The sequence below is a fragment of the Rhipicephalus sanguineus genome, chromosome 11 (assembly GCF_013339695.2).
Source record: "Rhipicephalus sanguineus isolate Rsan-2018 chromosome 11, BIME_Rsan_1.4, whole genome shotgun sequence".
Lineage (NCBI taxonomy): Eukaryota > Metazoa > Arthropoda > Arachnida > Ixodida > Ixodidae > Rhipicephalus > Rhipicephalus sanguineus.
The window spans coordinates 77,466,661-77,489,497 of record NC_051186.1 but is presented as its reverse complement, the minus strand read 5'-3'; the positions used below and the strand labels follow the sequence as shown (position 1 = coordinate 77,489,497).

Below are 22,837 nucleotides of genomic sequence, written 5' to 3'. Positions count from 1 at the left end.
GCAGGGTGCTTGCTTTGTTTAGACGTTGTTCATAAATAACTATAGTAAATAACCGAGGCTATAGGCTTTCGTACTTCTTCAGTGAAAGCGCTCTTGTGTTTTTTTGAGAACGACGGGCTTATGCGAACGCCTCTGACTTGTGGTGCAATCCCGCACGCTGTAGTGAATGCACTGCATCTCTTCTCTCTCTCTCTCTTTTTCTCTTTCCTCCTCTCTATTTCTCGTCTTTCTATTCCCCTTCCCCTATCCCCCAGTGTAGGGTAGCCAACTGGAAGTGTTTCCGGTTAACCCCCCTGCCTTCTCCTTTTTCTGTTTCCTTCCTTCCTTGTATGGCTTTAATTTGTTCGCCTAGATAAGGAAGTATCGCGGCATAATCAGAATGTACATATGTGACATTTCCACGTAAGACTATAGGCAAAATGAATTATACAATATAACGTGCACGCTCTGCACAGTAGATTGTGAGGGAAACCGTTTAAACGTGTGGGGTTTTACTTGCCAAAGCTACGATATGGTTACGAACCATGCCGTATTGGGGGACTCCGGAGAATACGACCACCTGTGCTTCTTTGACGTGCGCCTAAGTCTAAGTACACTGGTACTTCCGCATTTTGCCTCCGATGGAAACGCGGTCGCCGTCATAGGGATTCGAACCTGCCTCCTCGTGGTTAGAAGCGCAGCGCCACAGCTTCTAGCTGAGCTACCGCGGCGGGTGAGCGCGGTAAACTCGAATGAACAGCGGGTAGTCCACCATGCTGCTTTGGTTCTATAAAGTACAAGAGTACCGTAGAATGGAGGACTCCGGGCTAATTCTCGTGATCTCGCTCTCCATTAAAACGTTTTACTAAATTACAGTATGCACTACCGTGTTTGTGATTTTTTTTTCACCACTGCCTTCAGTAAGATGACACCGTGGCCACAGAAGGAAACCTGCCACCTTGGGTGTATAAAAGTGGAGGCCCGTAGTAAGGCAGCCATCACGGTAGGTGCGAGTGATTGGTAAATTTAATTCTCTATCTATATATTTAATTCATTTTGTAGGAGGTAATGAAGACTATTCAACGAACACTGAATATGACGAAGATGTGCAGCTCAGCGGGCGCGAAAGAGCGACTGAAGCTCTTAGGACTAGACTGTCACCTCCCAAGGTCTCGTCAATAAAACTTGATTTTATTTGGGTTAAAGTGCCGGGTATTCTTCAAAGGGGGGACTCGCGGAGCCGCGCGTCACCTTTGGCGTCAACAACGCTGGAAAGAGCCGCCGCTCAGTGTACATCGTCGACTGCAGCACCGATACATTTAATAAATAAACGATAAACTAGTTCAAAATTACCCCTTTAGATATTTATTTATCGTACCTAACCGGCTCTACAGCAGGAAGAAGAGAAAGACTTACATAGTTAAGACGAAACAGCAACAGATGAAAACAGAACAAAACAGGTATTAAGCACAGAGAGAGAGAGGCAGGCATGTCGATGTCTAAGTGCTCTGCTTCAGAAAATTTTGTTCATTCTGGACGACCAGTGTACAGTGCGCAAAATACAAGACATACGACGAAGAAAACAGAACTTAGCACTTCATTTCCGCATTGGAGGTCTCGAAGCACGCCTCGGCTGGGTGGGGAACTGCGATCGTTGCCGAAAGAAGGGAAGCTGCGCGCCAAAGGAAAACCAGACGCGCACACGCGCCGATGCCTCGCGGAATCGATCCAATGTTTGGCACAGCCGGGTGGCAAAAACAATGTATTTGCGCGAACAGCGGGAAATAATTACCACGAAGCAAAAAATATCACACCTGGAGAGTGTTCAACTGCGAACAGTCATCTCAGAATGGACTCGACCGATAATTGCCAGTGTGAATCTTGGGCTGAGTTCGGAGTCTCTTTCGTTAAAGGTTTCGCTTCGGGGAAGTAAACGGGGTGTACTATGAGAACAAGTCTATTCTTCTAAAGCCAACGAGGGCAGCATCATGCCAACATTACTGTTGTATTCAGTTGTTCTTTGAAATGAGGTGTTGCGTCGTTCTTGTTTGCAGGCCGAAATTTTTTTTCGTGACGTTAAGTTTTTTTGATGACTCAGGGTGGTTCCTGCACAGTTTGTCTTCTGCGTGTGTTTGTTGTTGCTCTTTTACTTCTCTTGTAACCTTATTAACGGCAAATTGAAATACGAAGGATGAGATGGAGGTCATAGAAGTTTCCTGGTTATCGTTGCTCGACATTGAACCATCGTATAAAAGGAACTTGGGAAGCTGTCACTGGCAGCACCCTCAGACGGTCGTTCGCGCTGCCAGAAAAGAAAACTACGCTTTCCGTTCGTACTGTTCTCCCAGATCTGGTTTGTAAAATGAAAAGAAAAAAGCTGGTTACCTCCCGATCCTAAACATAGCTCAAGGGAATAGCAACTTTTTTCGCTCGTTCTTGTTACCAAAATGACACTTATTGCTAGTGTGAAGAGCATTTTTTTTTCTGCCTTCAACAGTCTTCGATGCGAGGTGTAGCAGCTATATGAGATGTGGAAAATGTAAACAAAAAATCGTAGCCACACAAAACCGTAACAGGATGTTGAGTTGCACAGATAACTCACACATAAACTAGAAAGCAAACATACTAATACAAACACGGAGTGAAATGTACGTTTCACAAATACGTTCCACGCTACTTGCGCACAAAAGTTAAGACGCGGAGACTACAGTTAAAAAAAATTCACAGCATATCCACGGGTGAATGATGAAGAGCTTGGGCGAAGCTCCTGAAGCAATCATGGTAGCACCGTGAAATTTTCAGTGGTTTCGCCCAGCAATAATCAAAGCGATAGCCCAGTACGTCATCAAAGACGTGACAAACACTGTATATATTTATACAAGAAATTTTATTAATCGTAAGTGGTAGCTAGACGTGGCTTTCGTTCCCCCTTCATTATTACGGCTTTATGGTCGGTGAAGTAATGGATCCGTGATGGATCGTAGTGGGATGTTTGCAAAGACGAAGTAGTGGGCAGTTTGCAAAGGTGGTTACGCCGGACAACGGAGACGTGACAAGGTTAGACTAAGAGGAGCTTCGCCCCTAAAACGACAGACTGTCCAACTGCTGCGCCGATTTTTCGTGCAAGCAGCTATGTTAGACCAGCTAGCCCAAAAGGCTTTTGTCCCAAGGACGCCAACACAGTGTATCTATAAGCGCAGAAATAGTAAAGAAAACGCAAACATAAATGTTTTCGTATTCTGCTTAATTGTTCAATTAGGCATTAATTACCAACTTCTAAAGCAACGAAGCTGAGCAAATAATTTCGGTGCGATAGATATAGATCGGTTTACAGAGCGTCCGATGAGACAGTTTTGAACTTTTTTTATCTAATAAGTTATTTGTGCTTTTCTGCCTACTGCAGGTGCCCGCGGAATACAATAGCAATACCACGTGACAGTGCCGCTTGCGCAACGTGATTGCCGTGAAACGTGCATCGCACTATGTATTTTGCACCCGCATCTGCGTTAAGCAGAAAAACTCTAATACTTAACAGATAGAAAGTCAATAACTGTCAAACTGAATCTTTTGCAAACTGATGTACATCTCCCTCATGGAAATTTTTCGCCCAGCAGCGCTGCTTCGAAAGTTTGTAAACTAATCTTGCTTAATTAAGAAATTAAAGAGAACACAAATATAGTGTGACTTACTATATGCAGTGGTCAGCAAAACGCAGGAAAATGCAACAGTAAGCAAAGACCGCCAGCGGCTTTCTAAACTCAGGGTGAAAAACCCTCACCGATGAAAAAGAAATTCCACGTTATTTTTTAAATAAATGCTCTTTCTCTCTCCCTCTCTCTACCTCTCCCATTTTTAGTCATTTCGACAAAGAATAACCGCACAACAAGCACATAGAAGAATATGGAGTAACGTGTAATGGGCATCGGCATCAATGACGCAGGCAAAGCTTTTGCGGCATTTCACATGTCCATGGTACTCCTTGACGAAACAGCAAACGCATATCAAGAGAGCTTGAACTTTCTCGAAAGCTGGCGTCAAGCATACGATTAACAGCGCTTTGAAATACTTCCGCCTGCATCAGACACCGTGCAAATCCGAGGCGGAAACGTTACGCATTTACCTCGCGGTTAATATTGAGAAGCAGCGAACGCTAATGCGCGCACTTATTCAGAAGAGGTCTCAAGAGGGTAAATATATGCAGAGGGGAAGGTCGTAATTAAGGGAAACTAGAATATTTATACACCGCAATGCATCGAGTCGAAAATGAATAAAATGCCATAAGAAGAACAAGATGGAGCTTACCGCTTCTCAAAGTGGTTTTGCTCTTTTACTTACATATTACTTGGCGCCACACTCTACGCGTTGCTCTACCTTCCAGCACGTCTGTCTGCTCTCCCTTCGAAGCGGCTCGTCGTATGAACAGGAGTGCTACGTGAGTTTTTTTTTTTTTTGCTTGCTTGCTTGCTTGCTTGAGAGAAACATTCCGTAGACTTGACTGTATAAGTAACCGCGGCGGAGAGCTGAGCGTATTTAATTAAAAGGCTGCTAGAATATGTACTAGATTTGATGCTCGCCCAGGAAGTCACGCTTATATGTACGAGGTCGAGAAAAAAAAAAGCAGAAAAAAAAACTGAGTGGATTACACAGCTTACTTTATGTGATTCAATCCATCCCTAATTTGGAGGCCCGTGGAATGAAAGCTTCGTTTCTAATGTACAGACGCAATTAGTTAATGCGACAGGATATAGTTCTTATGCGAGCTATTGCGATAGCGCGGATAACAGCGCAGACGACAGCAGAAACGACACTGACAGGGGAAACAACTTTTAGGGGCTGCAGATATGCGTAACTTTATGTGGGCGACATCTTTATTTCCGTGAAGTTAAGCGTGAACGCAGCTGTCTTCTAACTTCCAAACTTCCGGCTCATTATCATATTATGCGTTGAACGTGTAGTGGTACATTCTGAACGAATGATATTTAAAAAAAAGCACACGTACATAAACAAAGATAAATAAGCTACAGACATTCAGCACGGATGTATTCAAGAATGGGCTGATAAGAGAGCATCAGCACTGCTGACAAGCGAAATGCGAAAAGACCATTGTGCTTAAGCTTACGCGGACATCAAAGAACACGTAATTGTGAAGAATAATCATGATTGGTGTGCCTCACATTCATGGATATCCTGCTTTTAGCTCGTCAAACCCCACAATAGGTTAAAATAAGTGTTGTTGACGCTTATTTTTACGCACTTTGCCATACTGTGAACTGAAACATTTCAGCATGAAAAGAATGCCCATGCTTGCCAAAAGCAATTCTTGATCTCTTGATCACGCGTTTGCGAATACTATTTATTCTTTAAATATTCAATCAGATTTTTATGAGAGCGCCCGTGACAGACACGACGGTTCGATTTATTAAAGGGGATTAGCTGAATGGTACTTGCAGGGCAAATCATAATGTCCAGGTCGGCAAGTCCCATGAGTCACTGGTTCATTGTTTATTCAGATACCTGCAAATCATGATGCACTGTCTGCAAATTTGTCAAATTCAAAACATAATTCTAACCAACTCGATAGTATACACTCCAAAAAAAAAAATGAAGTAATTTGTTGTTTTGTGTGAGTTTCAGTAATTGATTGTAAGTATCGTGTAATTAAATGCTTAATTATTCTGTAGTCAGCCATGTTACATTTTTACGTAAAAAGAATTAAATTGTAGGCGCGAGATGGATGCGCAATTTGTTTTTGGTTGTATCGATTCCCAGCAAAGAAAAAGATTAGTGCTGATATTGCTCCTAGGACGCGGCACGTCGACCTCCCCGTCGAACACCGTAGTGCGTTCACCAACGTGATTGGCTTCACCCACATGCGGAACGTTGAGGTTAAGTCAAGGCACATTCACTAGGCAGAAGGTTCAGTTCGACTCATGCGCAGCGTATCTTACTCTTTCTTGCCCGCTAGTCCAAAGAAGTGAGAAAAACAAGATTGGTCCACATATGTGGACGTTGTGTATCAAGGGGATATGTTTGCTTGCAATAAATCGGGTGTCTCGCACTATGCTATCAAGTTATGCAGTACGTGCTATGGACAAACGACCTATACAAGCGAACCTGAGCAGAATATGCCCTAAGCATTGAATAAGCTCCAACATATCACTTTAATAGAACAATTCGAAGGCATCATCGTGTGAAAAATACAAAAATATATAAGGTGAAGGTAAAAACCTCGAGGCACTGCGCCGACCAAAATGAAAGTTAAAACACACAGCAAAGACGTTTCGGCTCCCACACGGGAGCCTTGTTCACAAGTGAAATGAAATGAAATGATTTCATTTCACTTGTGAACAAGGCTCCCGTGTGGGAGCCGAAACGTCTTTGCTGTGTGTTTTAACTTTCATTTTGGTCGGCGCAGTGCCTCGAGGTTTTTACCTTCACCATGTATCATCCCGACCAGACGGGCTTCCGTCAAACATTAAACTTCATCAAAAATATATAACTTCACTGGTGAATTTCTACGCAATCATCAGAAGCCAACAAATGATGAAGGCATTAAGGAAGGCAGAGAAGGTGTTATTTGTAAAGAACTGAAACCCGCAGAAGTCGTGCCCACAACCTTACGCGTGTGATGCTCCACAAACTTTACGAACTTTTTATACGAATTTCGTATAAATCTTCCTAATTGATAAAAACACCGGACCTGGACACATTCTTTGTCGGTTCTAAGCTTTTTCCCCCTCAAAGGTCGGAAGGGCTTTCCTTTGCAGATTCTTGTTACAAATAGATAGATTTTTTTCCCCTTTTCGTACACGTTATTCCAACTTGAGGGGTTTCGTATTACCAATTTTGCGTAATCACTGGCACGATATTATATAGAGAAAAATCCACTTCACTAATGTTAAACCTAAGTGCATATACACTGCTATGTGCAATTTCTTGGAACACGACCGCCTCCATCTCCATGTAGCAAAGTACCTACGTCGTCACGAGAAACGTCGTTGTACAATCAGCGAGCACTGGGAACTTCATTAGAGGGCATCGCGAGGGATACCTAATGATTTTTTTTAGGTAAACGAATTCACACAGTGAGGACAGTAGTATTTAGCTCAGTTACGTCCTCACGTGCGCTGTATTTATCGGTTGAACAGTTCGCCACAATGTGTCTAGGAAAGCTGCAGATAGGAAATGCTAGGTTGGCTGCTGGATCCCTGTTGAGATAAGTCAGAAGAGTCATGTGTACGAGATACCTTTAAATGGCGTAACATAGCGTAGATTTGGTCACTTACTTACGCAATCGACAAAAAAAAAATGTGCATTCACTATGGGTCGTTCGCGCTGAGAAGATGTTAGCACAAAGTGAGAAATGGAATAAGCGACATGAATCATTCAGTGTACTTAGCTTTTGTTTTCTCTGACACTGTGCGTACCGATTGCATACTATATGTGCCCCATCTGAAGTAATCATATGTTGGTCTTTTCTTCCTTCACAGAACAATGGACTAACAATAAGCAATGTGCTATAAATTGTTGGAAGTGCATGTTTTCTGATGTATGTTGAGGCACAAAAATCAAAGTGGCCCATATTTCACCTTAGGCAGTTGTGCATCGAAGCGGTTGAGCTGTGCATTGTGAGCTGACGCAGATCACATTTTAATAGGCACGACAAGAGCTCGTCACCCCATTTCTGTAAAACTGAGCATGTATACATTTCTCGAATATCCACATCTTGTGGGCATTGGAAAAATGTATATATGTTCAGTGTAAACTCGAAAATAATATATATACAACAATTTAAATCACCTCTCGCGGTTTAAATTTTATTTCGGAGTTAACATCGCATTGGTCCTATTTCTAGATTCTATGTTCTAGAGTTGTCTTCTGCAATATTTTTGTTGTGTTTGTCGGAATTCGGCATTGCTGACGCTGTATTTGTTCTGACTTAGAAACATTTCCCCGTCCCCGACTTGAACCCCTGCTCGTAGAGAGATGAACAAAAAAAAAAGAGAGAGAGAGAGAGAGAGAACGTAGGTTAAACTGGTTTCTCTTGCCTCGTTTTCTTGACATTTCGTTTTCACGCGGAAGTTTGACCTCGAAGTAAACAGCACGCCGCCGAGCGTATTCGTATTCTCCTGCGCTGGACCCCGGAAGGACGAAAACGAAGCAAAATTAATCTAACGCAACTCACTTCCGAGCCGAGACCCAGACGGGACAAAAACAAAACAAAACAAAATAAAATCCGAAACACCGTGAGCTTTGGGAAGAGACGTGCACTGTGAAAGTACCAAGAAGAAATGCGTGACAATGACGCCTCTCACCGCAAAGACGTCGCTGCTTGGATATGAGAAAAAAAAAAGGTTTTGTGCCATCTTCCTAGTTCTGGGACGACGTAAGAGAAAGAGGGTGAAGACGAAGAGGCGTTGTGGAAGAGAGTTTGGGTATAAAAGCATTCGGCAGGTACGCCGAGCAGTCACAACTCATCTAGTCCGCTTCTATCCGACGAAGCCTCACTCACACAGCCCTCAGAAACACGTGAAACTAGTGCCGTCCACTTCAAGGAAAACCAAAGAAAGAAATATGATTGCCAAGGTAGGTGGGCCTCTATTCATTACGCGGACGTCCTCCTGTGCACCATATCTACAACTCATGTCCGTGGCTTACTAGAAACTTTTCCTGTAGGACCGTACCAGTCTTGTTGAACCTCTCGACGCATTCTTTTGGATACACACCAGCATTTTAAGAGCTCCAAAGGCATTAAGATTGAGAATGGGTATACTTAATGAAATTACTTTGGCGCCTTACAAACTTCCGTCGACTGAAACAGTTAATAAGACCGCTCATGCCACACAACTGCGGCAGCACGTCCCAGTGACCCTTAATAGGCTATAAGGACCCTTAATGACCCTTAATAAGCAATACCATGTCCAGCCAATGCATTGTCAAAGGCTGAGTTCAAACTGCAAAAAAAGCGTTATTTGCTGATTGAAAGATTTTATAAACAAGAGGTCGTCATGTCAGAATATTAGGGATGTACCTGCATGACAGCTCATTGGTCATCAGAATTAAAACCGAGACCATGGAATAGCACTGATCAATAATTATGATCCTTCAGCACGGCGCGTAATTACAAAGGGAGATACGATAAAAAATATGGAGGTTTTATGAAGGACAGCCAACGCGCCCAGAAATGAACTGTTCATAGAAAACGTAAATCTGTTAAGAAAAATAATAGCGTGTAGTTTAGTGGCTTAAGGCAATGGCGCAACCGTGTCCTTTTCTTTGTGTTCACTGGCAAGCCTGGTTTTTTCAATTTATATCTATTTACGAGGCAGTTACTGAACAAGGATCGAACAATCTACAACTCGTTGCTAATCATCTACAACATGTTTTGTGACCCTTCAGGTTCTCGTCGCTTTCGTCTTCGCTGTCGCCCTCGCCGTAGGACAGGTGGGCTCTCAAATCCAGTTCGTAAACCGGCGCCCTAGTGCTGTTGTAGCAGCCGGCGGAGGTCCAGGCGTACCCGTGTCCGAGCCCGTCTACGTACGTGTGAACCAGCTGCCATCCTTTACCAACAGCACATCTCCAGCTTTTTTTGAACGGGAGTAAAGCAGTTACATCACTGTAGTAGCGATAGCAGGTCCTTTGTGCCGATATTGCGCAATCTACAGTAGGTTTATTTGTTGAAACAGTAATATAAGAATACTATACGGTTTGAAATAGCGTGTATCCTGGTTAGTGCCACTCTCTAGCCTAAAACAGTTGATTAAAGAATAGATAATTATAATTGCAATTTGTAGTTTGTTCAAAACGACGCTCCTCTGCATACTACGAGCTCATTCCTCTAAAGCAGGCGCTGCGTAAATAGCGAGGTTTAGCAAGCTTTGAACTCGGGTGTCTGTTATAGTTTGGACAAAAATTCAGCGCGATTGTTATGATGCTGCAGCTAAAGGTAATATATTTCGTGCCCTATAGAGTGCTTGAGGCCTTAAGAGGCTAAAGTCGTCGCGCTTGAGAGGTAACAGCTAAGTGTTTGTTTACAGTTAGGCCTTCCATCTTGCGAATTTTTGTGGAACAATACCAGCACGATAGCTACAACAGGCTAGACGAAAACTGCTTGAAAGGAATTGTAATGCATATTGCTGTCAAACTATTATGCCATGTTATCTAGTGCACACAACGTATGGTCAAAATGAGAAATAGTTTTGAACTGCGACGAAAACGCGGTATGAACTTGCTGTAAAGCACAAAAACTTTGGCCTCCTTAAAGGCCAGGGTGTTGCCCGTGGAAGAGAAAAAAAGAACCACCTAGAGTCGCGCATTTTTATTCCGTTGAGCGCACCACGAGCCTAGCTTTCATTCAGAGATCTAATAGAAGGGTTGTATTGTATGGAGAACACTCTCGGTGATATTTTCAGTTTCGCAAGTTTTCAAGAGACTCGCGCCTGACTCATACGGTGTCTATAGGCCACAGCGGTCTGGCACTGTGCCGAATGTTCAAAGAAAGCTTGCTAGAAACGTCGTTCGTAGATCTTGCCGACATGCCGGGAGCTAATCTCGCGAAATCTCGAGAGAGTGAAAGTATCACCGAGAGCGACCGCCCGAGAGTACTGGCCCGATGGCTCCCCTTGGTGTGTTCACTACCGCATTTCATATTCCACCGCAGCCGCCGCAGCCGTACAGCTTCGGCTATGACAACGTGGACGAGTACGGCACGCAGTCCTTCCACAAAGAGGAGAGCGACGCGAACAACGTCAAGACCGGGTCGTACGGCTACCGCGACGCCAACGGCACCTTCCGGAAGGTGACCTACGTGGCCGACGCCGATGGCTTCCGGGCCACCGTCGACATGAACGAGCCAGGAACCGTCACTGGCCACACTGCCGACGCGGTCTTCAGCTCCAAGCAGGCCCAGCACCTCGGCGTGGCCAAGGCGGCGTCAGGTCCGGCCCCGGCCTACGCTGTACCGGTCCAGGCACCGTTTTCTCAAGGACGGCCAACGCGTGTTATCTTTACGAATTAGCATACCAAGAAAGAATGTCTGACGTTGCATATGATCTGAAAGTAAACGAGTGCTGTACAAAACAGAATACATATACTGATATGTTGGCTGCTTTTTTTTTTTTAAATGTCACAGTTTCGCCGCAGGGGCGAAAGAATAATTGTCATAGAGACCAACTCGAACGTCATCCAAAGTAAGGCGAGCCTCTGGCTCCTTTAGCAACCGACCTGGTACAAGTGAACACAACTCCGGCGTAAGGAAACACGCCCGCTGTAGCGAGCGAAGCGATCTTGGTGCTGTCAGTGGCTTAAACGCAGACACAACACTTTACAAAGGCATAAGCCGTCTGATAATCTCTGGCAAAACAGTGCGCGCGCGACAGCACTTGGCCGATCAAAGTGCGCAGTTCTTGCCGCGCAGCCCCACCCTCAGGGGCCCCCCTCGGGCCTTTGGCGCTACGCAGAATGGCCGGTGCGTTTCACCTGCGCTTGATCCGTGATCGTCGGCTGCACTCGCGCGCTTTCACTCGCACGTGGAAGAGACGAGGCGAGGGAGGCTGTTACCGCATTTGGACTCTGTGCGGAACCTCACGGCGTCGCCGACGCCGCCGGCGATGCCGATGGAATAATGCTAGCGCAAAAAAAATTACCTGAAGTGATATTTTAGTGAGGATTAGAAAATTGACCCGAAGAATCAAGCTGACGCGCAAAAACGTTCGTTTCACGAAGCTTCGGCTAGTAGATGGAACATTTTTGAAGTATTTACCGCGCACTTTTCTGAAACCTATGTTGGAGAGATTTAGAGGTGTAGCTTTTTCTCTTCCCTCTTGTCCTTTATTTACTTAAGTCCGTGCGCATTGTGAACGCCATAGAAATGGGCCATTACCTACTTGCCCAAGGTTCTTTCGCGTGGGCATTCTTTCGCGCTCAACACGCTCTCATGGCGTGAGGTATACATAAATCGTAATTGTTGTCGCGTACTGCAAAAACCACGAAAGTTGGCCAATACGTCTGTGGCGTGAGCACGCAAGTACTCTTTTACGTAAACGGTCTTTCACGAAGTTAAACGACTTCTTAATGGAAAGGCGTTGCGCCGTAGACACGATCTCTTTTTAGTGTTTCCTTCCGGATACGCTACAAAAAGCGTGACTCTAGCGTTTAAAACAGAACCGGTCAAAATAAACTGATTTATCTCGTATATATAATGCAAAGCGTATCGTATTACACTTAAAAAAAAGAATACATCTTGCAACGCCAGATTCTTAAATGTTCACAATGCCGCGCGCGCCTTCATTTCCACCGTGGTGCGCGCGAAGCGTCAACATGTAGATATCCCAGACCCATTAAAGCTGCTTACGAGAGCACGGAAAAAAGTAAAACAAGCATTATTGGGTTTAGTAAACCTTCATTGTTGCCTGGATATTAACGCATGACCATCGTTGTTGACTGTGGCAACAACGATGGTCATGCGTTGCGCCGCTAAACACTATGATGACGGTCCAATTCCCGGCATAGAGGAAAGAAACAGTTCGGACGGAGCATTGCGCAAGGAGAAAGAAAGAAAGAAAGAAAGAAAGAAAGAAAGAAAGAAAGAAAGAAAGAAAGAAAGAAAGAAAGAAAGAAAGAAAGAAAGAAAGAAAGAAATAATAGTAGGTCAGTCACGCACGCGCCAACCTTCGCTTGCCCCCATTTTCGCGATATAGAAAGGGCTCCTAAAATTTTATTTCCCCTTTCAGAAACCATAAGCCACCTTGCGTGCTTCCGCAGAACTAATTCGCCAAATTAATCAATGGCTCACCAGGACGTCGATGCATTCCTGCTTGCCGCGACACTCTTTTTGTCCCACTTTTAAAACGTTGTACTTATATCGTGCAGATTTTCTAACTGCAGAGCCGCACAAAATGTGGGTCAGTTTTTTCTTCCAATCGTGTCATTGTTTAATGATTAATGTGTCTTGCTGTAAGCGCTGCTAGACGCACTGAAGAAAAAAAGAAGTACACAGGAACATATAGGAAACAGGAAAGCTGCGTTCGTTCGTTTCGAAAATAAGGGATTAAGCAGGGATTGGCGCTCGGTTCGCGCCACATCCGCCCGCGGTATATGTAGAGGCGTGCCTCGCCATCCCGAGTCGTGACCGCCCCCCCCCCCCCCCTGCCTGCGCCACCTGTTCGCCAAAGCGGCGCCGTCAAAGGCCACGAGTGACAAGGACACGACGGCGACAAGGCCACCTCGCAGTGGCTGCTTCTATGACGTAAACGAAAGCCATTTATATCGCGAAACACGAAATTATGGATATGAGGAGGAGTGTGCGAACATTCGGTTGATTTCCCGTAGACACAATGAAAAAAAAAAAAAGAAAAGCTCCATAATGACGACATCCGCATTCATTACGACAGAACAGCGCAGAATACGGGACAGCGAAACGCCGAGGAAACGACGGTGCGATGAACTGGTGAAAAGCAGATTTCACGAAGCGGCGGTCAAAAAATGTGAAAACACGACTAAACAAAGAGGACGCGGATTTGGCGGCCGGCACGCAAATAATTGAATCAGCAAAAAAAAAGCGAACCCCTCCCCCCCCCCTCCCCGCCCAATAAAAAAAAAAGGTTTGTAAGCAAGTGAAAACAAGGCTAAAACGTTGCACCAAGGAAAAATATAACGAAAACGGAAGCGTGTGACAACGAGGTGCGTGGTCAGAAATGTAACTAATTTAACTAATTAGCCCAATGTAACTAATTCCCTAGTCGGAAAAGGCCAAGTTACTGAAAAGCGGACAAATTTCAACAAAAAAAAAAAGTGCAATTGTTGTGGGGTGCTTGCTTTCGTGTCCGCGAGTACTACCGATTCTTGTGGCATTGCTTGTTCCTTTCGCTTCATTAGTCGTGCCCTTAGACTGGCTTTGAGTATTAAATTTTTTTTTCTTTCGATCATTTTGCTCTTATCTAAGTAGCCAGCGCAACGAAATGTTTCATACAACCATTTTCCGACCCCTGTATCCCCACCCCAGTGCAGGGTAGTAAACCGGGTGCTAATGTGCGGTTAACCTCCCAGCCTTCCTGTTCATCTCTCTCTCTCTCTCTCTCTCATACACCCGTTAAACGCATAGCTCACGACGCCCTCGACGATTCGGCGAGTTCTTTCACAGCGGCCGCTTCACGCAGCTACGACGCAAGTTTTTTGTGTCAAGCGTAACAAATCTCGATACGGCACCCACGCAACTGGTCGGGAGTTGTTCCCCACTTTACTTTTAACGGCTTCCGACGCGGATCAATTAACCGCAGTGAAACAACAAATACAAAAGAAAATGACGCAATGACGACGACGTAGCAACGTTTTGAAGTTTCGAGACTGCCACTTGTTTCCAGTGGACGGGCGGACGGAGGAGAGACTTGGTTCGTGCGTTCCGCAGGGACTCCCCCACCACCGCCTGCAGGGATCGATTTATGGCGCGAGAACGAGCGTCTCGCATTGCGCGCCCCACGACTCTCTGCGCCGCCGTGGACCACTCACTCTACGGGCGGTCGAGCTTCGTGCATATGTGCGCTCCAGTTCGACGAGATTCACCGGTAATTAGAGGCCGCCGCGCAGCGAGTCGTCCCGGGGTTTTGCAAAGTTTAAATTAGGACAAGCTCGGATGCGCCGGCAGTCGTGTGCCTCGGAGATAGCTTTCCGCCCGAAGGCCTTTCACGTCCATTGTGTTTACGGCATTTTTTTTTCTCTCGTGTTTAACAAGTGTGCCTGAAACGTTCGCATTGTTTTACGACGCTGTCCTCGAAATCTGGCCGCATCAGGTGGCAGTCTTTTTTTTTTTTTCAGACTGTATTGCAGACTTACCGGAGCGTGTACTGCTTAAATAGCAACGCAAATAAACAGCAACTTTATTTCAGGCGAAAGCCTTAGATTCATCACGAAACCCGAAAAGTGACCCTCGGCGTCGACGGCGTCAACAAGAGTGATGCAAAAAAAATCATGTTGTGATGACGTCACCCTGTCACGTCAAGGTGACGTCACAGGTCGAAGGAATGTGCGAGCGGCGTTGGTGTCCGCTTGGGCTACACAAGATAGCCACGCTCTCGTCGAGCAAATAACAGACGACAAGTGGCATGGCGTTTAGAAGTAATAGAAGTAAACAAATAAAGAGAATCAGACACAAAAAAGATACAAGAAAGAGAAAGAAAGATAACAAAGAAAGCAAAAAATAAAGAGAAACAAGGAAGGCCACCCAGCTCCGCTCTTCCTTCAGGCTTGGCACCACTAGTGCTAAGCTGCCATAATTTTTTTGTCGTACTAAAAAAAATTGGCCGCGTATCTGCGTGCTCCGCTGCAAATGTCGTCGAAAGACGATAGTCTTCTGCCGGCCGTACTACATGAGTCCTGTTCTCATCCGTGGCCACCCGTGATGCTGTTCTCCCTGCGTTGTCTGGGCATGTCTTGTAGAGAGGGTTGTATTTCATCCAGCGGCCATTTATGTTTTGCCTCGCCTCAGACAGCGCCTCCTCTTTGTTGAATCGGCCGCATCTGGGTGGCATTGACAAAACAGAGGAGGCGCTGCGTGAGATATGGACGCCATCTGGCAGTGGCGTCGGGAAACATGAGCTCGTGCAGAACCCAGGGCCACTGCCAGGTGGCAGCACCATACCGTCGGCCGAGGGCCTTTTCGTGCATAGCGTCGCATTTTTAGCGCAGCCTAAGAAACACTAGCGTCTCTAGAATTATGTATCTATGTATTTTCTAGTAAAGTAACACACCACGTAATACTTACGTATTGATGTTGTGCCTCAGATATGCGTAATATTTGCTTTTTAATGGACAATGTTCACAAGTATGAACGCAGCTACCAGTTCAAGGTGGCTGGGCGTCCAGCAAGTGCTTAAACTTTGGCCGGGTGGTTGAATCCTGTGACAGACATTCTTTATTGTGAGGTATGAAAAGAATAAAGCCTCAACCCGCACTGACAGACGGACAGACAGATCAAAATTTCTGCGTTCAAGTATCCCAAGAAAGACTATCGTCTTTAAAAAAATACTGTGGAATTCCGGCCTTTCGACGTAATGAAATGTGGTTGCGCGAGCGGCCGTCTTATTTGTTCCTTTTCCGTCCCATGTGCCACCGCTGTCACCTTCGCTGCGAGATTCCGCCATTGCTCACTGAGCTTGCGAACGTCTTCACACTGCCGACCCAAATTTGTCGTCTTTGCTTTTTTTTTCTTTTTTCAAAGTGACAGGCGTTGACAGAACGGCGCGAAACCACGAAACAAAACTCGAGAATATACGAACGGTGCCAACTCCCTTATCACCCCTCGAGCACATGGCAGCAAAAAACAAAACAAAAAAAAACCAGTCGAGGTATATTAAGGGTAACTAAAAGTGACGAGTCGAGATGAGCGAAGGGAGCAATAAATAAGCTCTTGATGAGGATTGATCACAGCGCCAGCCGGCGCAACAGAGCACCTTGCTCGTAAATCTAAGGCGTTTCCACAAGCGTCTTCTTCGAGGACTACTGCGTAGGCCTGTAGTTCTTGCATGGTTGGTATTTTTCATTTGTGCTTACTCTACGTTATTATTGTTTTTTTTTTACCAACATCCCGCTTACTTCGCACTTTCATTTCCATTGTGGCGCTGGAAAGAAATGTCCTCTCTGCCCGTCTTCAAGAAAAAAAAAAGAGAAAGAAAGAAAGCCACGAGAAGTGGCGGGCTGCGCACGTTGGCGACCTCTCGTGGCGGCGTGATGAAGCGCCAGCTACAAAACGAACAGTACAAACAGCGGCACCGAGAAATGGCATGGCACCGCCGGTTCACTTCTGTGCCAGTTTTGCTTTCCTTTTCTTCGTTTTGTGCGAAGTTTCTACTCTTTCCTCAATGCTTGCTTTATTTACTTCTTAGTTGTTGTTTTTCTTTTGTGCTGCTGAGGTGTACCCAGTAAAACCGCCAGCGAAGAAAGCAATGCCTGAAATTGCAGACTATGATCGTGTGTTCCCCGACTGGTAAAGTCAAAGGCGAGAAGGGAGCGAATTTAGTTTCTCTTCTCCCTACCGAGGGTATCCCTCCCTAAACATAGTGCTTTGCCCTTACCCCATAATCTCTTCCTCTTCTCGAATTTCTGGTCACATATATTCTAAAATAACACCTTCCCTCTCCCTTCCTTTCGCCGTCATCGACTCCGTACGATTCGTTCTTCATTTTTGCCTCCATTTCCGAGTACCGCCTCCGGCGCTCACAAGAATCTGTATAGATGGTAGCGCGAACTTCCTGTGCGGCGACGGCGAAGACCGAAGGAAACATACGAGGGCGTGATTGCTATCGAATGCAAAAGAGGAAAAAAAAAAAAAAAAGGTACAACGTGCTATACGCAGTCTGCGTTGGATATGATCTCCGAATCGAAGTCGTACGACTGGGGCTTTAGTCCATGGACTAAAGCAGTCCCGGTATCGAAGGCAGTCGACATCGGCAGCCAAGAAGATAGATAGCTTGCAAACTCGAGTCGCCCGAGTAATGGAACGCGTCTAGAAGACGTCTGTGCTGGGTGACGCCCCGTGGCGTACACAAGAGAAAGCTAAAAAAAAAGTATATAGCTCCTTTTACTCTTTGTGTATTCGAAGCTATCAGAAACTGAGCGCACCTGACATTAAACTTCTGCGAAAACTGTCACTGCGTATTGCGTTTGGCAGACGACTTTCCCAACGAATTTACCGAGCCTTTATGCTCAGCTGTTATTTTGTTTTCGCCAGCAAAGTAGCCTGCATCGTCTTTGACTTCAGTGCTACCTTCGTGAAGTTGTCTCTTTTCCGTCTTCGTCAAAGTTGATTAAGGTGGCCGCTGTCCGCTTGACTGTTTATTTCAGCCGTCTACAATATATGAGTATTTCAGAACTCAGCTACAGCCGCCAAACGTCACATCACCGTGTTAATACCGGCGTGCGTCATGACATAGCGTTTTCTCGCCGGTTTCCCCACTAAAATTTATCTCAAGCGCAGAGCAAGGTACAGTCAACCAAAAAAAATATTAATATATAAGAACCATGAATTCTGAGAAAAATACGAATATATTCGCAGCCTCACAACACAGCCTGGTGCTTGCATTTCGGCGCTCGACTAGAATTTGCTAACCACATCGTCGTTTACAGCTTTACTGGCTACCGCAACAGTCTGCTCGGGAATTGAACATTTTCTGAGATACCGTGGTCCGTAAACATTTTCGGTTCACTGTACGCATCGTACATAGAGGCCGAGTAGCAGGCGTCAGTGACAACTGCGGCAGTCGCCTGAACCGAATTAGCGGATCGCGTTGAACGTTTCTTTTCTTCTTTTCATTGATGTCATTTTTTTAGCTGGTTATGTGGTAAATCAGTGAAATGCACACACAATATCCGTCGTATCTAAAATTCCGCTTCATAAACTCTCAAATAACGCGAGTTAACGGCACATATCTGTATATAGTGTGCACGAGTACTGGGTCGCGTTTTCCCACGGCACTCGCGGCAGTGCTAAGTAGACGGTTTACGCTGTGTGCAGTACTCACGGATTCAAACGCGACATCGCAGTTTTTTTGCATAACGACTGGTATGTGCAATTGCTCGAGTTAACTATGTCAGGTCGCGACGAATCTGGTCTCTAAAGATAATGTTGGCTCTGATCTACGCCTTCGAGTCGAAATTGCGCCGATACGACCTGAACTGAAGACTGTGGAAACGAAAGTATGTGTGATACTTAGCCCTAAATTGTCCTGTTTCAATTCGTGAGTAGTGTACATCGTTTTTCGCTGTCAACCACCCATTGTGCTTGATCGTAACCAAACTTTAGTTCCGTACATTTATAAAACGGGTGCCCCGCTTTCATACAATGCTTTCCAGGTGCGCGGAGGGAAAGGTAAGTGGAGAACAGAGGAAACATAATAGCTGAGCTAGCTGGCTCTCACATTCTGCATTTCTTACAGTGCAGAAATTGATAGCTGTCAACCGACCAGCCCAAAGAGCTTACGACAGCAGATGCATCTCGAAACAGTTTCGCTTACATGAATGAATGAATGAATGAATGAATGAATGAATGAATGAATGAATGAACGTTTATTTCCAGCGAAAGAGAGGAAATGGGCCTCGAGCGAAAAGCTACAAGGGTAGCTTGAGAGGTTCACGAGGCCCAATCGAGCAAAAAAAAAAAGAAAGAAAAGAGGTAGAGCAGCAGAAACATGCGCACATTCACAGGCGAATATATACGTGCACTGAAAAGTGACAAAACAGAAAACAGCGAGCATTTGCGCTCGTGAAGCAAGCAAATCAAAGTCATAAACGCGGATAGTTGAAAACGATGAACGGCCGTTCAACGGCACACAAGGATAAGAATGCGTGGCTGAAAACTAATGCGAAAAACTCAGCGCAATGTTCACCTGCACAAATAAAAGGAAGACTGAGGCAGGGTTGCCAGGTCAAAAAGACGAAAAAATAGCCACAAAATTGGGAAAACTAACGAAAAAAGTAGCCAACTTGAGCCGATCGAGGGCAGTAAAAGTAGCCAAACGGCGCCACACGTGTAAAGTGAGCTAGAATAGGGTAGTGGGCTCACTCGCCGGCCGGCGCTATGCATTGCGGTGACGCCGCCAATGTCACAAAAACGTGCTTCGGCGCGCCTCCGCGGCGCGGCGCCACCGTCGCACCAAATGTAGAGAGCGTTAGCGCTGGAGCAGTTGCTGGCTGTTTGGAATGGCGGTCGGTGTGTGCGAGTTTTGTTTTTTTGAGAACTCTTCGCGCTTTGCATCCTCAATCTGCTAGGTCCTTCTGCGAACAGCTATGTGGCCTGACAAGCAGTGACCGTCTCACGAGGTTAAAATGCTTCCGCGGCGGCAAAACCACTGTTTTGCGCCAGGCTGTCGGACAGTTTACGTCCATGTTCAGGGCAGCACGAAGCCGTCTTTGTTAGGCGTTCCGAAAAATGCAGCCGAGGCAGCAATGAGGAAGCCCTGCGAAAGGAATTTGCATCGAGCGGACAAAGCACTGGACGACACATCTGCCGTGTGTCAACTTCATTTTGAGCCGAAGTATGTGCTACGGTACTACGTGCATATATAATTGAAGGGAACGAAGTACGCACACCGCGTGGAAAACCTTGCCTACGAGAGGACGCTGTGCCTACAATCCTGCCTAACTTGGCGTCGTATTTGACAAAGAAGACAACTCGAGAAAGACCGACCCGAAAGAGAAAGCAATCGGAAAGCGTTCAAGGCGAGAAGGTACGTTCTCGTGCCATTGGCGATACTGTTCAAGCAAGCAACTGTGCCCAATATATGATGAATAAATGTTCATGTACTTGTACCCAGTACCTGAGGAGAGTGGCTTCCTGTTTTTCTTATCTGTGGATTTTTACAGTGTTTGCATAGGAATATTCAGTGCAGAAATGGCCAAATTACAAAGCCAAGGTACTGGAGATCTGCAGAAAGAATGAGCAGCTCCAAGTTTTTAAATGCTGTGAAATGTATAACATTAAGAGCTCGTGGTAAACTCCCGAGTGTGTCAAGGTCAGCATCGGCAGTATTTCACACGCTCGTAGAAGGCGTGCGTGACGAAAGTAGTGCCCAAGAAATGCAAAGAATCCAGTTTACAATTGATAGCCGCAAAACGCGTAAGCTTTGAAAAGTTCGCCATCGCTGCTTTCGCTCGTAAGAGCAATTTATTGCATCTCAAATTTGCGCAGCATCCCTTTCATGCAGTTTAATCGCGCGTTCGCGCGAGTTACGGCGACAGAGTTTCAGAAAGAATGTTTCCTGCAGCTTTACTCGCACGATTACTGACGGTCTTCGGTAGGTTTCATTTAACATCAGATAACTAGCAAACAGTAGAGCTGCATACACCATGCTAAAGTGTTCTAGATGGTTACCATGCCTTACGCGCGCATGTAGGCCAACGCACCTAGCTCGCGCTGGTTTTTTTCTTTACTTTTTATTGTCTCAGCGACATCAGCATCACCGTTTACACTGCCGAAATTCGCGTACATTTCCGTCCAGTGCATATGATAACAGCGCACAAAAAAGCATGGCATCAGTTGCGCACAAACGCCTCCGTCAGGCAGTGCCCTACATTTAAGTCGCTGGTGGCGCCACCACACATGTGACATACCCGGCGTCAAGCAGGGGACCCCAGCAAGCCCACTACCCTCTTATAGCTCACTTTAACACGTGTGTGAAAACAACTGCTAAGTTTTTATTTAAATGACTAAATGCAAGATCCTTTTTGGTGTATATAAATGAGTGCTGAGATTGAAGCTTTCGAACTCATAATTGCTGAGATTAAGGCATAAATTGTTGACTTCAGTAGTCATTTCGTGCAGGATTACGAAGTTCTTTGCGCAGTTCCGGAAATGACACTTTCTTCAGGCATCCTGCGTGACTTCTCTTAAAAGGACTAGAAGTGCCACCCTTGTGGCGACAATAAAAATGAGTACTGCATGATTGTGCCATATATCACAGCTGCTGGGTTAGAAGCATAAATTGTAGTCGCTCTTGCAGTCGTTTCTCGAGCCATGACGATGTCCGAGCAGTTAATATAATCGAGCCGCAATAGCTCCCTACTCCTAAGGATAGCACTGTCAGTTCGTCTGGTGTCCGATTTCTAATGTTGATGAGTGCAGAGCGTACTGCATGCGAAGCGCTTTCGAATGTCCTATTCACTTCCATTCACAGCGGTCTGCAAAGTGAGGTCTCACGCAACAGCTTTCACCCGAATCCCGGCCACGTATCCAAAAGTATTTTCTTTTGTGTAAGGGAAGCGCCAAATTCAACACTGGGAGCTGGAAGTGCGCCACGGTCGCCATGTTTTGACATCGCATACTCGAACACCAGCGGCTGCGACGTGACAAGTTACTGATAATTTGGTTCCAATGTACAGAACAAGAAACTAGCCAAGAAGTAGCCAAGTAGCCATGACGTTTTTTGTGCCGCCACCAGCCCAGGAAAGTAGCCAAATTGGCGGAAAGTAGCCAAACCTGGCAACCCTGGACTGAGGTGCGTTAATAAGATGTCACTTAATGTTCTTCTGTTCTTCAAAGAGGCTGTAAAAATGTTTGTATTGTTAATGATGTAATGATTTATTGCATACGGTAAAGTGAAAAGAAGGCTTTGGTTACCGGATAACGTCCTGTTGTTTACTTCTGGTGTAGATGCATTTTTCATGAAATTTAAATTTTTTCGAAATCCTCCTTGGTGACATCACATGCCACTCGAACAGTCCACGGTGGCTCATACGCGCCATCTGTTAATAAATGTCATTCAAGTGATTCCACTCATAGTATGGGAGACGACGATGGCCTTCTCTCTGTGAAGAGCTTTCCATACAGTGAAACGATACACCACAAATTTGCGATACATCGCAAATCACCAACTCGCCTAACTTTGCACCCAGCTTTCTTTACAGTGGTCGAAGGCCGTGCAGTGCAGTTGTACAGCGGGGATGGAAAGAAACGCAAACAGCGCGGCATCTACATTCTCCACTGTTTCGCATTTCTTTTCGAGATGTTGCGGCCTGGATGGTAATAAAAACTAACTAGAGTCATCCACGACGCAATCAACGACAATTCTAGCATCTTTTTATTGCCACCTAGGTCAGAGCGCAACGAAAAAAATAGCGCGCCACGCTGTTCGCGTTTCTTTCCGTTCCCCCTGTACAATGAACTAAATGCTTCGAATGGCATCCTATACATACCGAGTCCCTTTCAAGTCCAGGGCTCGGTCGCGTCGTTCCAGACGTAGTTCCCACTCTGAAGCAGCGTGGATGTCCGCGGAGGCGCGCTTTCTGGGTTGCCTCCGCGACTGAGGTATCCTGGCACACATTAATGACAGGAAATGACGCGACACGCCGCTGGTATATTACGCGGATATAC

At 45.6% G+C, this 22,837-nt stretch overlaps 2 protein-coding genes across 3 annotated transcripts in view; one reads left to right on the top strand and one right to left on the bottom strand.

Annotated features, from left to right (window-relative positions):
* The window catches only part of LOC119373822 (5-hydroxytryptamine receptor 1), a 189,222-nt gene that overhangs the window by 53,744 nt on the left and 112,641 nt on the right, over positions 1-22,837 (bottom strand). The gene's annotated exons all lie outside the window — the stretch shown is intronic.
* LOC119373586 (cuticle protein 16.8) lies at positions 8,455-11,013 on the top strand. Its single transcript, XM_037643643.2, has 3 exons — positions 8,455-8,565; positions 9,379-9,516; positions 10,640-11,013. Exons 1-3 carry the CDS (start codon positions 8,554-8,556, stop codon positions 10,994-10,996), a joined length of 507 nt encoding a protein of 168 aa, XP_037499571.1. The 5' UTR covers positions 8,455-8,553; the 3' UTR covers positions 10,997-11,013.

Bases quoted from the DNA above. Each gene is read 5' to 3' on its own strand.
- LOC119373586 (XM_037643643.2), top strand. The intron at 9,517-10,639 runs GTACGTGTGAAC...ATTCCACCGCAG, and splicing joins CCGTGTCCGAGCCCGTCTAC to CCGCCGCAGCCGTACAGCTT.